General features: G+C 36.2%; 1 protein-coding gene across 1 annotated transcript; it reads left to right on the top strand.

Moving 5' to 3' along the window:
- Window positions 1-2,738: 2,738 nt before the first annotated feature.
- LOC103966282 (putative transcription elongation factor SPT5 homolog 1) lies at window positions 2,739-12,365 on the top strand. Its single transcript, XM_009379429.3, has 22 exons — window positions 2,739-3,208; window positions 4,729-4,967; window positions 5,052-5,195; window positions 5,327-5,485; window positions 5,554-5,637; window positions 5,861-5,931; window positions 6,023-6,380; window positions 6,498-6,653; window positions 6,762-6,859; window positions 6,944-6,992; window positions 7,102-7,254; window positions 7,344-7,487; window positions 7,585-7,678; window positions 7,815-7,973; window positions 8,050-8,098; window positions 8,184-8,278; window positions 8,437-8,515; window positions 9,877-9,931; window positions 10,021-10,138; window positions 10,258-10,401; window positions 11,488-11,585; window positions 12,029-12,365. Exons 1-22 carry the CDS (start codon window positions 2,857-2,859, stop codon window positions 12,272-12,274), a joined length of 3,144 nt encoding a protein of 1,047 aa, XP_009377704.2. The 5' UTR covers window positions 2,739-2,856; the 3' UTR covers window positions 12,275-12,365.
- Window positions 12,366-12,871: the final 506 nt, after the last annotated feature.

The following is a 12,871-nucleotide window of genomic DNA, read 5'->3' as shown; positions in this document are numbered from 1 at the left end:
TGGTCTCCGTATTTACTTCTGTTAGCCAATTCGTTAAAAAAACCTTAAAATTGACATGTCTTGCGTGAGTTTAATGAGTTTACAATGAAGTTACATTTCTACCATCTCACGTGCAAGACACATCTCAATTTTAACGTATTGTCTAGAATTGGTTAACAAAAGTAAACATGAGATTAGTCTGGCCAAATTGAGAACACGAGAACCCAATTGACCCTATAGGATAAACATAGGAACTATTTTGACATTTAAGCATAAAAAAATCCACTATAGAAATGAAGTTAACATCAATGTCACATTATTGCTAAGTTAGCAACCATTCACACTCTCACAATGTCTTTCATGTATGAAGCATGTGTGTCCGTTAGGCTTCACACATGAACTAACATGCTATGATACCATGACTAAAATTGTGGTTCTACACTAAAACCAATCGACATAATTTTCTGAACAAATAAAAAATGCTTAAAAACCTAATAAAGGAAATAGAGTACGAATAATACATCTTTATCATACAAATGAATAATACATCTCTGTCATAAAAACAAATAAAAAAATGCTGCTATATTTTTAAAACGAATGATGAAATAATTGATCAATCAAGACCCCAATTTCAAAATTTGAGTAAAACAAATCATTGAAACATGTTTTAAAGTGAAAAAAAAAAACAAACAAACAAACTACTTACATGACATATTCCTTTCATATATTTGATGAAATGTTGACAAAATGTGGATTAGGAGTCTGATGACTTTCGAACAAAAACAATAAGAGTGAGAGGAGCATGTATCAAACTATGCTTCTGTTCTATGATTAGTCTTAAGCTAGGTTTATAGAGAAATAAGCAAGAAACAAAATGGGTAAGTTGTTTTTAATTAGTTTTTTAGTTGAATTTGGATTTACTTTTGACTACCAATAGAAGGAAAAGTTAAACAAATTGGAAAGTTTTTCTTTTTTTTTGGAAACTACTTAAAACCAAATTACTCAATTTTCATTTCATTAGGGGTTTTTATCACAAATGATCCTTGAAATTGAACCACTTCATCAAGATGGTCCCCGAAATTGAAAATCAATCAATGTAGTCCTTGAAAATGGATATTGCAAATCAATGTGGTCATTCTGTTACAATTTCGATAAAATTTATGTTATGTGCTTATGTGTTACATAAGTCGGTCCCACAAATCTAATTAAATATTAGCATTTATATTAAAAATACTAAAATAATAATAAATAATATTTTTTTATGTCAAAATATAAATAAAAAATAAAAAACTATTTTTTTTCTTCCGTTGTCTTCCTCGTGCAGGCTTGGTTGCCCAAATCTTTTGCTACTCATTAGCAAGATTGGTGTGAGGTCGTCAACCTAGGCCTCGGGTGCGTTAGTAGATCAGAGGATATGGTGGGGAGAAGGTGGGTGTCAGCGACGTTGGAGTCGAAAACGAAAAAGATGGTTTGGTTTAACTAGGTTTCTATCGTGGTGTATTATGTTTGAATGGATTGAGTGCCAAAAATGGAGCCATGGTGGGCAGGGCTACCATGGTAGCCAAGCCTGTTTGACAAAGACGACGGGAGAAATTTTTTTTAAATTTTTTATTTTTATTTTGACATAATTTTTTTTTATTATTTATTTATTTTTAATTTCATAGTAATATTTAGTTAGACTTGTGGGACCCACTTATGTGACACATAAGCACATAAGACAAAATTTTAACAGAATTGTAACATAAGGAACACATTGATTTGCAGCATCAATTTTCAGGAACTACATTGATTGATTTTCAATTTCAGGAACTCGCTTGATGGGGATGTTCAATTTCATGGACCATTTGTGATAAAAACCCTTTAATTAGTTTCTTATTTGATTTTGGATGTGGTTTTGGATTTTGTGAATTTGATTTGATTTGATTTAATTACTTCAATAGAATGAGAAAATTAGAGTGTGACGGCTACACCACCACTTAATGTAACTAATACACGTCTTATAATATGAGTATGACAAAGTTGTTATATCATAAACCAAGAGTATGCTATTAAATAGATTGAGTATTATAACATGAGTGAATCAATTATATGGGTAAATGGATTCAACTACTTATCTCTAATTTTATTGCTAAAACAATCCCAATTCTATGTTCAATAACTATAATTCAAAGCCTCGATTGTCGCTCTTGCATATTAATGTGTTGTAGCTGCAGTCATTGGCAAAAGCAAATAATTGTTGTGTTTCAAAATCTAATTCAAGTCACTCATTGAATCCAACTGCTGCAACTATAACTCTGCATCAATCAGTAAGAGAGATATACGTGCGTTTGAACTTTGAATTAGAGTTATCTAAAATAGAATTGGGATTGTTTTAACAAGCAAGTTGGAGGCAAAGAGTGTCAAAATTAAATGTCTATATCACCCTTTATTTTAACATTTCTTTGACAAAATAGACGAAAATAGAGTAAAATGAAACAAAAATGACAGTGTTATGAGCCAAGTGAGACAAAGCCATTCCTATAGAGAAAATTTTCAATGTGACCGGTACACGAAGTAGTACATCATGTGTCATTATACAGATAATGAAATATATGTATTAAAAAATTAATAACTTAAAAAATAAAATTTCCCACCACTTGCCGAATGAAAAATTTCTCATCCCCATAAGAAATATGTTGGAATGTACTTGAACAACCTGGCCTTCGCCGACACGATCCGCAACAGCCCACTAATTTAAAAAACGAACCCAAAATCTGATCTCTTCCCAGCGGCTCAGACCCAAACCAATACACAATTCTGGCATTTGCGCTATTAGAACCTACACTCTTTCTCACCAAAACCCTAGACCCCCAAATTTGATCCCAATCAGTCACAGCCATGGCTCGTCACAGAGACGAATATGACGACGAGATGGACCCCGATGAAGAGGAAGAATACGAGCCCGACCAAGCTATAGACGAGGATGACGAGGAGGAAGAGGAGGAGGAACGAGGAGGAGGACGACAGCGGTCCAGTCAGAAGCGGAGGAGATCGGATTTCATAGACGATGTAGCAGAGGAGGACGATGACGAGGAGGAAGAGGAGGGCTATGAGGATGACGAGCCTTATGGTGGTGGCGGTGGTGCGAGTCGTAAGCGGAGGAATAAGAGGCCCTCTGGCTCGCAGTTTCTCGACATCGAGGCCGAGGTCGATACCGATGAAGAGGAAGAAGACGAGGAGGGCGAGGACGGTACGCTTTACTGTTCCTTTTTCTACTCTTATTTTGTTTAGTTATTACATTTTTTGTTGGGATTTTACAGAAATTTTGTTGCTTTTTATTGAGATTTAGGGTTCTGAATTTGGACCGGGTTGGAAGTTAGGTTCTAAGCTATTTGGGGATTAATGAATGTAGTAGAATTTTTAGGAGGTGAATGCTGGTAATGAATTGTAATTGATTTGGGAATTGTAGTGTATTAGTATTGTGGGAATCCTTTAATTTTGGGTTCTTCCAAATTTCAAGACTGAACAATGTCTTCTTTTTGTTCTTTTAATATTCTCATTTAAGTTGAACAACTGTTGTTCCATACGAAAGTGAATTTTTGTGTTAATCACGTCATTTGATAGATTGGTTTGCTGGGATGTGTTTTCATCCGTAGTTCTAGTTTTCTTCGTTTTCCTTTGTTAAGCTTTTGACGTTATATGGGTGTATTTGAAGTCTATGGCCCTTATAAATAATCATATGATTCTCCTTGTTCGTTGGATATCGAAGTAAAGGTACAAAATGGTATCATTATAAGGAGAAATGAGTTTGGCATTATTCATACTTACTTTGCCAGAGTTATTTTTCTGTGGTCCCTGTAATTGCAGAGTGATTTTCACTGAATAATATCTGCTAGTTTTTATGAGTTATGTCTTGTATCATGTTTCTTTTTATAATTAGTTGCCATATTGTTTGGGATGCCATGAAATTTGATCCTCTAGATGACTGCCTTGTAATGTCACTATCAAAATTATAAAAGATTAGGAACTGTAATGCAAGAGGTCTATGGGAAGGACTCAATTCTTAGGAGGCATGTGAATTCTTTGTCCAATTTCCCTTCCTCTACACCGGGAGCTGAAGTATACACCAGTAGCCCTGAAATTTGTTTAGAAACTCATGTTCTTGATAGATTAGGTTATAGGGCTACATTTCAAAAATGTCTAGACATTTAAGTATGTCTACAAATGAACTTTGGCCGTTTATTTATTTTTGATGAAAAACTTTGGCATTTATTTAGTTTTCTGTTTTGGGGGGTTTTTTGGTATGAAACAATCAGAAAGCAAACTTGTCCTTTTGCTAGGAAGTTGGTAAATAGGTGTTATGGGGTGATGACTTTCACTTGAGTAATGGAGGGACAAGTGTCTCATATGTCACAATTAATAATGCTATGTATGTTCCTGTTAGAATCAAATATAAAATAAAAAAGTGCTGTTGAATTCAACTTTTTCCCCCTTATTCTCTTGAGTTTGAAGTAATTTTCAATGGAATTCATGTCTTCCAAACAGGTTATGTAGATATCTGCTCCAATTTATTTTATTAAATTGATTTCAATTGATTCTGTGTAGTTTTTTTTTCAAAGGTTTATAGAGCAGTTGTAATTATCTCTTCAGGTGTGCATGATGATTATTTTCCACTTTAGTTTGATAGGGATGTTAAGTAAATAAGAAATCATGGTGATTTTTATTCCATTCGTGTGTATGGGTGATGATCGTTGAAGTGTCTTTGTGCAGACTTTATTGCTGATAATGCACCTGATCTACCTGAAGATGAGGATGGTAGAAGGATGCGTCATCGTCCGTTGATGCCACAAGAAGATGAACAAGAAGATTTTGAAGAGATTGCAAAAAGTATTCAAGCGCGGTATGCGAAGTCAAGTCATACAGAGTATGATGAAGACACCACTGATGTGGATCAGCAAGCACTTTTACCTTCTGTTAGGGACCCAAAGTTGTGGATGGTGAAATGTGCGGTATGATTATCTCTAGTAGCATGATAAGGTCATGATTCCTATTTTTTAGGGAACACTGATTATATATGTGCTTATGCTCATCAGATTGGCCGTGAGCGGGAGGTAGCTGTTTGCTTAATGCAAAAGTATATTGATAAACCTGAACTGCAGATCAGGTCTGTTATTGCTCTCGACCACCTTAAAAACTATGTATATGTTGAAGCGGATAAAGAAGCTCATGTGAGGGAGGTATGCTTTTGTTGTTATATGCATAAATTTGTGATGGTTTATGTACCCACAATTCCACGGAAGGCTAAATTAGACATTTGTACCATATAGAAGTTCTTATTGTTTGATTATTGTATTTGTTTTGGTTTCAGGCTTGCAAAGGTCTGCGCAATATATTTGGCCAGAAAATAATGCTTGTTCCAATTAGAGAAATGACTGACGTTCTGTCTGTTGAAAGCAAGGCTATTGATCTCTCTAGGGATACATGGGTCAGAATGAAGACTGGGACATATAAAGGAGACCTTGCTCAGGTAGGGATGGTATTTTTTCTTACAGTTCCTGCGATTCTTTGTCTAACCGCTAAGTTTATTTTCTATAGGTTGCGGATGTGGACAATGTGCGGCAGAGAGTTACAGTTAAATTAATTCCAAGGATTGATTTACAAGCTCTTGCAAATAAAATGGTAAAGTTTATCGCCTATTTTGTTGAGTCTGTCCAAGTCTTTTGTGTGTACATGTGCAATTTTTTTTATTTTCATTCCTGTTTTATCTATTTATTGAGGTACACTTTCCCATCAAATTGATTCTTGGAATTTACTTCGTTTGTAATATTTCCACCTCTCCGTAAGCATGTATTATCCAATCTTATTGATCTGGGTAATTTGAGATGACTTGTTTATGACACAGGATGGCAGAGAAGTTGTGAGAACGAAAGCATTTGTTCCTCCTCCACGTTTACTAAATATTGAGGAAGCCAGGTAATACTGTAAAATTTTCTGACAATGTTCATCTCCAGTCAATGTATTGTTAGATTAACTTCTTACACTGTCCCTTTTAAACTCTTTTCAGGGAACTGCATATTCTTGGAGAGCGTAAACAAGATAGGATGACTGGTGATTATTATCAGACAATTAATGGCATGATGTTTAAAGATGGTTTCCTGTATAAAGCAGTATCAATCAAATCAATTAGTACTCAGAACATACATCCAACTTTTGACGAACTTGAAAAATTTCGGAAGCCCAGCGAGAATGGTGATGGAGATATTGCCAGTCTGTCAACTTTATTTTCAAACAGAAAGAAGGGACACTTTCTGAAGGGTGATGCAGTTATTGTTGTCAAGGGAGATCTAAAAAATTTGAAAGGATGGGTTGAGAAAGTTGAGGAGGAGACTGTTCATATCAGACCCGAAATGAAAGAACTCCCAGTAAGTACTTTTTGTGGTGTTTTTTGATGTGATATTTACATTAATTTTCAATATTCCTACTTATCTATTGATTTAGTGTTGTGGCGAATTGTTCTTACTGGGGATTTGATTTTCCAGAAAACACTTGCCATAAATGAAAAAGAGCTTTGCAAATACTTTGAGCCTGGGAATCATGTGAAAGTTGTATCTGGCACTCAGGAAGGTGCAACTGGTATGGTTGTTAAGGTTGAGCAGCATGTTCTCATTATCTTATCTGATGTAACGAAAGAACATGTGAGTATTGTTTTCCTCTGGTTTTTCTAGGAGCAAAGTCATGGACTTCAGGAATAGTTTTCTTGTAAAATAGTAATGTGGAATTTAAATGATTTTTCTTGTTTGAAGATCCGTGTGTTTGCTGATGATGTTGTGGAGAGCTCTGAGGTGACATCTGGTATTACCAGAATTGGGGCATATGAGCTTCATGATCTCGTGCTACTAGAGTGAGTTGCTATTCCATGGTGACCAGTCATCTGTACTTTATCATGCTTAATTTTTAACTTTAATTTGCCTTTGTTGTGATGCAGTAACAATAGCTTTGGTGTAATCATACGCGTAGAAAGTGAAGCATTTCAGGTATGCACTCTTTGTTTATTTTTGACAAACATTTCAGGTATTTAATCTCAATATATAATTTATCTCATGCTCTCTCTTTGTGTGTTTCATTATTATTACCTGTTTCCAGGTTCTTAAGGGAGTTCCTGATAGACCCGAGGTTGCCCTTGTCAAGTTAAGAGAGGTCAAATGCAAGATTGAGAAAAGTTTTCCCGTGGAAGTTAAGTATAAACACAAAGTATCTGTGAAGGATGTTGTGAGGGTCATTGATGGCCCTTGCGAGGTGAGATGGTCTCTATTGCTTGTTTGGTTTACCTCATTTTTATATTTTGTTAATCTCAGTCTATATAATCACTGCTTTTGGCATGATAGGGGAAACAGGGTCCTGTGCAACACATATACAGGGGAGTCTTGTTCATTTTTGATCGCCATCACCTGGAGCATGCAGGCTTTATCTGTGTTAAGTCTCATAATTGTGCTCTTGTGGGAGGTTCACGTGCTAATGGCGATAGAAATGTAAACCCTGTGTTCTATTTTTTTGTAGACGTGAACTCTTTATTCTTTTAGTTAGTTCTGATTCTTGATACTTTCCACTCCTATGTCTAACCTACAGGGTAACTCAAATTCAAGATATGACCACCTCAGAACTCCTCCTCGTGTTCCTCAGTCCCCGAATAGGTTTTCTAGAGGAGGCCCTCCATCTAACTGTATGTTCCAGATGTTTAGTGCTCGCTGCTCTCTAACTTTTCATATAATGCCCAAACCCGCTTTCTCCTTCTTATGACATTGTCTATATATATCGAGCTATATTTTATTGAAAAAATTTGTACTTCCATTGTCCAGATGGAGGAAGGAATAGAGGTGGACGAGGGCATGATGGCTTGGTTGGGACTACAGTAAAGATTCGCCAGGGTGCCTATAAGGGCTATCGTGGACGTGTTGTTGAGGTTAAGGGACCAAATGTACGGGTTGAGTTGGAGTCCCAAATGAAGGTTGTTACAGGCAAGTCTGTAGGAATTCTGGTCTCCTTGGTTATTTATGTTCTTTCTGGGCCATAACACTTTTGTTATGCTTGCAGTTGATCGAAATTGTATTTCTGATAATGTGACTGTTACCACACCATATCGGTAATTATACATTTCACTTTAGTTCTGTTTCTCTGTGTTTAGCTTATGTTTTTCTTTTTCCAACTCTAATATAGCTGTGTTCCAGTGATACATCTCGCTACGGTATGGGAAGTGAGACTCCTATGCATCCTTCTCGAACTCCTCTCCACCCATATATGACTCCTATGAGGGATGCTGGAGGTTTGTTATCTTAATTTTTGTGGTTGACATTCTTTTTTATAATTAAAATGGAATCTCTTGTTGGAGGTCTTGTATTTACTTCATTTTTGGGACCATATCTTATTTGGCAGTGACATTATTGGACTGATATATTTATTTATCTTTTGTACTCCTTGCAGCAACACCTATACATGATGGCATGAGGACTCCTATGCGTGACCGAGCATGGAATCCGTATGCACCTATGAGTCCAGCTAGGTTTGTGCCCGAATAACTTTTTCTTTATTTATTTTGAAATTTAGTTGAAGAAATAAATTCTGCCAAATATAGTTCATTATAGTGGGTTAAAGATAGCGTTAATATCAGTGAAATGGAAATCCTCACTTGTATTGAGAATGTACTGTTTTTTATTTTATTTTGTTGTATACGTGAGTATGATCATTTCAGATAGTCATTGTATCATCACCAATATTTGTAGTGACATGTTTCATTATTGTATTATGAATGCAAGAGAACAACTTAGGTATCTCATGAAAAGGAAAAACAAATTAGATCTGTAGCAAAGGTTTGAAAAATGTAGATAGGAAAAGTCGGACCTATAAAAAGTGGAAGAAGTTCTAGGTTGCGCTCTTAGAGGAGAATGCTGGTGTGGGATAATTAAGTGACATTTGAGAATCCAAACCAAGCCCTAGTCTATAGGATTTCATTTCAGTCTGATATTTTCATTCGAAAATTTTCAGTAACATTTTTATTAATCATCTAAGTTCCGTATAGACTTCAATATAAAGACAAACTAGAGTGCAGCTAAAACTGATGAAATTGCAGGGACTTTAATCAAACGAATTCATCGGTTCTATTTTAACCTTTTCATGTCATGGTAATCTGTTACACATGTACATTATCTTGATGCAAACATAATGCACATTTTCAAATGTCGTATCTGTGTTACAGATAATTTATCATTATGCAATATAATGCACATTTTTGTATCAGGATAAGGATTTTAGCATGCATACATTGTTTCAGTTATCTTATATATTGGTATCATAATGGGTCTTGACTGGAAAAAAATATACTTCTGTATAAAAGTGGGGAGTAGGATTTTGGGCTAAAACAGGTTTGCTTGAGTTTTGGAACCAGTAGCAATATTCCGGATTTTATGGCTGTCCTGGATAAACTTGAGAGCTAATGTTTTCTGAAAGTAAATGGGGGTTTATAGTGGTTTAAACAGGAAGAGATGCCTCAAAAAAAAAAAAAAAGGGTAAGAAAAGGACCTCATTTGGAGTTGCAAATAGACAACACTAGTAAGTAGGAAAACAGAGGAGAATAAAGAAACAGCATGCACTCAAATTTAACCCTCAAATGAGAAACAGAGAAACCTTAATCATGTTGATTACTCATCCACTGGATTTCATTAATTAAACTCTATTATCTAGTGCTCATAAGAATCAGATTTGGACTAGGGCTCTAAGATGGATATGTTTCTAACCAACCACTTCTCATTGAATAATTGTTATATCTTCAAAAACTCAAGATTTTTAGTCAAACAAGTGCCTTGTGGCCAAGTGTGCTTTCATTGCTGCTGATGTTTCTTTGATATTTGATGGTGAGAAAATCAGGGATAACTGGGAGGAAGGAAACCCTGCTTCTTGGGGTGCTAGCCCACAGTATCAGGTCAGTATGAATGCATATGTGTTCTCAGTTTGGATAGGGAGGGGTTTATTCCTTTTCTGCTTAAGTAGCTGGAATTTGTTGGATTTCAGCCAGGAAGTCCTCCTTCACGAGCGTATGAAGCACCAACTCCCGGTTCAGGTTGGGCTAACACTCCTGGCGGAAATTACAGTGAAGCTGGCACACCGAGGGACAGTAGTTCTGGTTATGGTACGTTTAGTTCTTGTTTCTTTGAAACAAATTTTGTTAAGACAAGTTTTTCATTTTTATATCCCTTTAGTTTCTCTTATTTTTATTCTTTAATAGTTTATTTTATGTCCCTCTTGCAGCAAATGCTCCTAGCCCTTACTTGCCATCGACTCCGGGTGGCCAGCCTATGACACCAAATTCGGCATCCTATCTTCCTGGAACTCCTGGAGGGCAGCCAATGACACCAGGCACTGGTGGTCTGGATATGTTGTCTCCTGTTATAGGTTCACGTCTCAGTTTTTCTATTTTAATTAGATCACAGTGCTGAATTAAACTCTTATTTCCCCCCTTGTGAACTGGTTGCTAATCCACCCACTTTTAAGGGCCTGGCTTAGGTCTAAGCCTAGGTGGTAGTGGTATCCTTAAAACAAATAACGACATCAGGAATTGTTGTTGGTGCTGGAGTGTTTGGCATCCTAGAGCTCTTTAGGGGGGCTGACCCAGGAGTTGGAAATTTTCATTGAATAATCTTTGGAAGATTCTATTTAAAGTTTTAAACTAAAAATTAGTTGCTTGGCCCTCATTTGTTTGCTCAAATGACTCTTTGGTCAACTGTCTTTTTTGTCTTAGTTCACAATCAAAATAAAAGAAGATAAAAAATGTCACCGAGGACAAATGACTGGGCTTGGCCATTCAGCCATGGTGCTGTGAAAGTGTTTGTTACAGAGGCCAATGCCTAGTGCTTGCTTCGTTGGACAAGATTGTTGGTGGCTAGGGTGACGATGAGAGGAGGGGTGGATAAGTTATTATTAAGGTGTAAAGTTGGATTTAAGGATCGAAAGAAGAAAACTTATGTGCTTAAACGAAACCACCCAAATCTGTAGAAGGAATATTATTATCATGGTGATGTAGTACAATGGAGGAGCAAAAGTAAAATAGAAATAAAATCTTTAGGGAAAGAAAAGCTAAAAACAAAATGTTATCAAACGTTCCCTAAATTTTGATTGCCTGTGATTTTTTTAGTGCCTAAAAGTGTCAGTCAGAATGAGGAAGTGGCCTATTTATTTTGATTGCCTGGGTTGTTTGGAAATGTAATTCGTATGACCAATCTTGGGGTACGGGAATGAAAGATTCCCATGTTTGTGAATATATTTATCAAACACACGTTTATATGTAAGTTCTTGGCTTATTTATTTTGATTGCCTGGGTTGTTTGGAAATGTAATTCGTATGACCAATCTTGGGGTACGGGAATGAAAGATTCCCATGTTTGTGACTATATTTATCAAACACATGTTTATATGTAAGTTCTTGGCTTAGCTAGAGTTCTATACCCCCTCATTTGAGTTCTAATCTTACATCTTCTAGCAGGTGGGGACAGTGAAGGACCGTGGTTCCTCCCAGACATATTGGTCAATGTACGCAATTCTGGAGAGGAAACTACTGGAGTTGTGAGAGAAGTGCTTCCGGTATGTCATTAAACTATGCTCCAAATTTTGAATTTTTACGATGTTACCGAGGATAATGATATTTGGACGTGCAAAGGAAATGTACATTATGGGTTTTGGTGATTTCTACAAACTAATATCTAGAAGTGGTTTTACGTTCACTTTTAAATCTTGCTGAGATATAAAGAGTAGTCTATGAAACTGTTTTGGTTTGTTGTTTCGGATGTCCCTTCATTTGTTATCTATGAACTGCCTGGGTTTTGTTGGAGGGTAAAGGAACGTTGAGAATTATGAATGATGGTGCTGGGGCAATGTGCTTCTATATCTATCATATTGTAGTTGATGTTTCTGATGCTAGGATGATCTTGTTCTGATGTTTATCATCGGAATAGATACTAATAGAAACACTGTTCAAGTACCTGTGTAATTATTGGAGATACTGAGTACAATGTTTTGTGGTTCAGGATGGCTCATGTAGGGTAGCTATTGGGTCGGGTGGCAATGGGGAAACTATAGTGGCACTTCCTAATGAAATGGAGGCAGTGGTACCAAAGAAAAGTGATAAGATCAAGATCATGGGCGGGTCACTACGAGGAGCGACCGGTAAGCTGATTGGTGTTGATGGCACAGACGGAATTGTGAAGGTAGATGACACTCTTGATGTTAAGATATTAGACTTGGCTATTTTGTCGAAACTTGCTCAATCGTAATTTGGAGCGAACGAATAAAATTTCAACATGTAAATTATCATTGAGTTTTGTAATATTTTTCGTTTTGGGAAGCAAAAGTTCTTGAGTGCTCTCTCTCTCTCTCTCTTAGCATCTGTTATGTTTATGATGGTTGATTCTGTTTGTGGTGGGTGTAGATGGTAAACTCAGATAAGACTAGTGTCTAAATTGAAGATCTCTTTAGGAAATTATCTACCCAATTTTGCACGGCTTGTTTAATTGGGATCGTTGGATCAAGTAAGAATCCCGGTTTAGCAAAGTTGCCAAACATTTTGCGTACTATGATTGTATTATGCTTAAAAAAACTATGATGTACTATGATTGTATTATGCTTAAAAAAACTATGATTGTATGCTAGGTTCATAAAATATTAGTATTAACGCACACCTTCATTATAACATATAAATTAGTAACAAGGTGTTTTCAAGATGCAAAGTGTGATGGTGACTTACTATCTTTTCACTTTTTCACTTGCACTTGGGAAGTATCTTTATGGACTTCAGAAACCTCTGGTAAAGTGTCCATCCATGATCCAGCAGAAAAAGTATATTACATAGTCCGTTTTAGGGATTGGCGACT

The sequence above is a fragment of a genome, unplaced genomic scaffold (assembly GCF_019419815.1).
Source record: "Pyrus x bretschneideri cultivar Hongxiangsu unplaced genomic scaffold, Pyrus_bretschneideri_v1 Contig81, whole genome shotgun sequence".
Lineage (NCBI taxonomy): Eukaryota > Viridiplantae > Streptophyta > Magnoliopsida > Rosales > Rosaceae > Pyrus > Pyrus x bretschneideri.
The sequence above is the reverse complement of the archived record's forward strand: the minus strand, read 5'-3'. Positions and strand labels throughout refer to the sequence as shown.

Excerpts from the sequence above, each read along its gene's own strand:
- LOC103966282 (XM_009379429.3), top strand. The coding sequence starts at position 2,857 with ATGGCTCGTCACAGAGACGAATATGACGACGAGATGGACCCCGATGAA. Across the intron at positions 6,993-7,101 it reads TAGAAAGTGAAGCATTTCAG|GTTCTTAAGGGAGTTCCTGA; the intron begins GTATGCACTCTT and ends ACCTGTTTCCAG. Across the intron at positions 7,974-8,049 it reads CCAAATGAAGGTTGTTACAG|TTGATCGAAATTGTATTTCT; the intron begins GCAAGTCTGTAG and ends TTATGCTTGCAG.